The sequence below is a fragment of the Augochlora pura genome, unplaced genomic scaffold (genome assembly GCF_028453695.1).
Source record: "Augochlora pura isolate Apur16 unplaced genomic scaffold, APUR_v2.2.1 APUR_unplaced_985, whole genome shotgun sequence".
In the NCBI taxonomy this organism is placed as follows: Eukaryota; Metazoa; Arthropoda; class Insecta; order Hymenoptera; family Halictidae; genus Augochlora; species Augochlora pura.
In genome coordinates, this window is record NW_027589937.1 from 1 (window position 1) to 5,097 (window position 5,097).

At 41.2% G+C, this 5,097-nt stretch overlaps 1 protein-coding gene across 1 annotated transcript; it reads left to right on the plus strand.

The window, feature by feature from the left end:
• Positions 1-1,639: 1,639 nt before the first annotated feature.
• LOC144478213 (uncharacterized) lies at positions 1,640-2,042 on the plus strand (the record flags this gene model as incomplete). Its single annotated transcript, XM_078195960.1, has 1 exon — positions 1,640-2,042. A coding segment is annotated over one exon (218 nt), but the record flags the coding sequence as incomplete, so codon positions are not given.
• Positions 2,043-5,097: the final 3,055 nt, after the last annotated feature.

Sequence of the window (5,097 nt, forward strand, 5' to 3'; positions counted from 1 at the left end):
TTTATTCTTAATACTTTCCTCAACCCTTCGAAGGCTAACATACTAACAGAACGCGATCGTAGCAAGATGTTTATCGTTCGCTGTTGAACACACTATCGAACTACCGTCAGCTTTTAACGGATTACGCGGAATCGAGCGGGTTACCACGGCGAAGCCATTAAGCGGAGGCGAGCCCTGTGTCTAGTAAATATTTGTAGAAATTATGCTGGGACAACATTTTCGGGACACCGCGGATGCTTGGCGTTAGCTTGGAGATCTCGTTGATCGGATCGAAAGCAATTTAACCATCCTTTGACAGCGAGACTGTGAAACGGATATATTAAATAAATATGATAAATAAAAGATAAAAATCGTGGATCTTTTCAGACTTTTTGTAATAACAATACTTAAAGTGAATTATTCGATCAATTAGAAGAATTTGAATAAGAAGCTGAGAATCAGCTTTATAGATTGACAGATGAAATTACTATATTTTCGTTAGCCTTTATGTATATTTTAATCGCTCTCTACGATTTCATTTCCAAATTGCTGAACGATAACGATGAACGATGTCATCTATTGAATATGTTATACTAATTTATATTATTTATACTATTTTTATCAGTGATTGTGATTAACGATTAAGACGAACGTAATCGTTAATTACAACTGACTCTCACAGTTCGATATAGATATACAAAAGTAATCAGTAAATAAATAAATAGAATAAATATGTGTATAAGTAAAGTAATAAGTAAATAATTAAATAAAATAAATATATATATAAGTAAAGTAATAAAGAAAGAAAGAAATAAAATAAATATATACACAAGTAAATTTACTTTAGTAAGTATCACATTATATTTGGTAATTTAATTCACAGTAAAATCATCGTGTACAGGCCGAACAAAAATAACGCTACCCAGTCTTCCTTAAAATTCCCTTCCAACATACCCATTCACTGCACATCAATTTCCTCCCTAAATTCCCGAACACCGTACACATCCGACAACACAATCGAATCGCCATAACAGTCGAACGCGTCTCTAACCTATAAAGACCCTGTATAACTTCAGCGAGCTCTTCAGACCAAGTAGAGGGGGGGGGGGGGGGGGGGGGGGGGGTATGGAGGAGGAGTATAAACGGACAAAGTGGAACCATCTCGAAAGCCCAGTTCCGGAGAAACTCCGCGCAGAACAAACCACGCGAGAGAAAAGAAAAAAGGAAGAAAAAAAAGTGACGTCCGCGCGCGTCAGAGGAGGCCAACAGCGGCCGGGGCCGTTTAAATCCAATCAATTTACTTATAGCTGTTGCAACGCGCCCCGGGACGATCGTAAATAAAGAAAAAAAGGGAACGACAGTGAAAAGTTTGGGGGAATAGATCGACCGAAATGGACAAGACGCGTCGCTTTCGCTGTAGAGAGGAATTAAATACAAAAGGCAACCACCGTGCGATAACGTTCTATTTAATCACCGTAATGTGGCCCTATCTGTTACGCGCCTCGGAGAGCCGGACGCAAACCGTTCCCTTTTAAAATTCGAACGCGCCACCTTTCACCTTGATTCCTCTCCTAACGCAACTGTCGGACGATTGCGCAACGAGGAGAGAAGGAGGGACGCCAGCGATGAGTATGGGAACCAGGATGAGGATGAGGAGAAGAGAGAGGCGGTGATAGGGCAGTAAGAGAGAAGAAGAAGAAGAAGAAAAAGAAGAAAAAGAAGAAAAAGAAGAAAAAGAAGAAGAAGAAGAGGAAAAGGAAGAAAAAGAAGAAAAAGAAGAAGACGGAACAGAAGGAGAAGAAGAAGGAGAAGTTCAAGGCGCAGAAGATGGCGCAAGAGGAAGCAGAAGAGGGAACAGATGAAGGCGCAAAAGAATGAAGAGTTGATGGCGCAAGAAGCAGTAGCAGAAGGAACCAATGAAGGCGCAAGAAAGAGCAGAGGTACTAAAAAGAAGAAGGCGCAAAAATTAACAGAAGAGCGAAACAGATGAAGGCGCAAGAAGGGGTGGAAATAGCAGAAGAAGGAGCAGAAGAATTGAAAAGATGAAGGCGCGAGAATGAACAGAAGAAGGAACAGAAGAGATAACACAGAAGAAGGAACAGAAGAGATAACACAGAAGAAGGAACAGAAGAGCTAACACAGAAGAAGGAACAGAAGAGCTAACACAGCAGAAGAAACAGAGAAGGAACAGAAAAGCTAACAGAGAAGAAGGCGCAAGAAAGCGTAGCAGAGCGAACTGAAGAACGAACAGAGAAGGAACAGAAGAGCTAACCCAGAAGAAGGCGCGGAAGAACGAACATAAGAACGAACAGAGAAGAAGGAACAGAAGAGCGAACAAAAGAAAACAAGGCGCAAGAAGGAGCAGGCGAGGAGGAAGAGAGAATCAAGGTACGCTTATACACCTGGCAACAAGACATTCGGCCGGATGTAACCTTCGCGGTGTATAACATCAGCGAAACGGAGATAAAATCATAGAGAGGACGCGCGCGCGCGCACCGGGGTCGAGAAAAAGAAGAGAAGAAAGGTAGTGAGATACAAGAGGAGCAAGGGAGCGACGAGGTACCTGCAGCCGAGGTGCAACGTGCAGGCTCACCTTTGTTTGAACACGCAGGACTCGAGTTTCTTTCTTTTTCCTCTCTCCCTCCCCTCTCTCTCTCTCTCTGTCTCTTTCTCTCTTTCGTTCCGTCTCGTACGGGCCTTTAGGAGATGCTGCGCGCCGCGCCGGTGCATCGCCCGTAGCTGCGCGCCGGACAAAAATCGTAACCTCTGAATCAATTTTCGGCTTCGGTTCCTTTCCTCATTTTTTAACAATTGATTTACCAGACGAAATGATCAAATTACAAATGTTTTGAAATTTCAATCGAATATTTTTACGGCTAGTAACTGTGATGAATTTGAAATGAATTTGAAAAGAACTTTGTAGCCATAATTGAAGAACTGGTTTTATGAAGTTTATGTTATTTTATATGTATTTTTAAGGAATGGTTTTGCAATTTTCATTGAAAATTCTTGCAGCAGGTAACATTTTGTTTGAGAGATGATTTCGTGACTTTTGTTGCCATAACTGAAGAATCTGAACTTTGTATTATTTTATATGTATTCGAAACAAATATATTTTTTTGCTAGAATTCATAATACCAGGAATTTTGTATAATGGACCCACGCCTTGCAGTGTCATTAGTTACTAAATTATTATACAATATTTACTAAACAGCATAATCAGCATAAGGGTAGGATTCAGAAAGGGTTGAAAGAGTCATTTCGATCCGTTCGAAATTGTCAAAACAAAAATTTTATATAAATCAATAGCAACAGTACAATTATTGCAATAACGATCTCAACCCTTTTTAATATTGATTTACTCACTAAAATCTACTTGAAATTATTTTATCAACATTTATTATTGAACTCCAGCCGCGTAAAACAATTGTCACAAATAAATGGCACGAGATAGTATAGGTTGATTTATCGGATTTCGTTCATTGAGCTATACACAAGCGTATACTATATCTATATACCATATCTGTATCTATATACTATAGAGATTGTTCTCGCGGGCGCAAACTGCGGCGGCGTGCTAGCGAACGCGGTCTCGCCGTTTCACGCGCTCAGCCCCGAGGGTTACGCGCGCCGGGATTTATGCGTGTGCGTGTGTACAAGCACGAAATTTATACCCACGGTGCGCGCACCCGGTGTCAGAGATACTTCTCTATTTGAAAAGCATCGTCCGACGGGCCGACCGGCTAAGTATCGCCGGCTATTTTCGTTCTCAAAAGAAAATCTTAAAGGCCGAGAGACAGCCGGGACAGAGAGAGAGCGAGAGAGAGAGAGGAGAGAGAGAGAGAGAGCGATCCAGCCACCGGCTGGCCGGCTCTCGGACGATCATTGATCAGAGAACCCCAAGTTCTGAGCCGATAGGCATTGCTCCGCCTGAGTGGATAGGGTCTAGAGAATTCGGGATCTACGAATGGATCCTACCCACGATGGAATGTCAGCGTACGCGACGGTGATACGAGACGCGTTATACGATCGTGTACCGTCCCGTCTCTCCGTCAGGATTCAGGCTACGGTCAATTTGCTCGACGCCATTCTCGAGACTCCCTTTTTCACCGTTTATTCAGCGACTTCGTTAGTTCGCGACACCGGCACGGCCGAGGAGCACCAGACGACACACCTGGGAAGGTCGGCGCGGGCCGTGCCGTCCTCGATGGCGATCGACGTGACCTGCACCCGTACGGGGCACCAAGGGGACTCGGTAGTTTTGTTTCACGCGATTTCCATGGGACACGGCGGACATATTATATTATGTAATATTGGGTTCGGTCGAAGACGTGCATTGGATTCGCTAATATTACCTGAGGACCTGTACGCACCTTAATAATTGCAAAATAAACATTTCAATCTTCGTGCTACATAATTGTTAATCCAGGAAAATGTTCGTACAAAAAATATTTCAACAAAAATTATTTCAGCAAATAATATCGAAAGAACTGGATGATGAATGAAGGAGTGAAATTTTTATTTTTGTGCTACATAGTAATTGTTAATCCAGGAAAACATTCGTATAACATTATAATATATATCGTTATAACATTATGTCATTTGCATTATATCATTATACCATTATATCATTTCACATTATATTATTATAACATTATGTCATTTGCATTATATCATTACACCATTACATCATTTTAAATTTATTATTTGCATTATAACATTACATTATTTAACAATGGCAATATTCTTATAGCCGTTCGATATTCCTGTCAAAATATATCTTACGTAGAAAAATATGCATAAAATACAAATAATAAGAAACATAACCTATTTGAGTTCGTACCCGCGGCGATTACAATAGGTTGGGAGCCTTTATTACGTGAACTAATACGGAGATGTGACGGTTTAGATAATATGACATTCAATTGTTCAACGTTTGACCGGCTCGTAACGGGAGTATTCACGCAATATAAACGCGCTGTATATACGCCGCGTTACCTTTCCCGGCATTTAAAAGAGCCCCAAACGAGGCATTGTTCTTTCCAACGGAGTAAATATTATTACGCCGAAGTGATATTTTCTAACGCGAGCCTGATAACAGTACAGCGATAATCACGA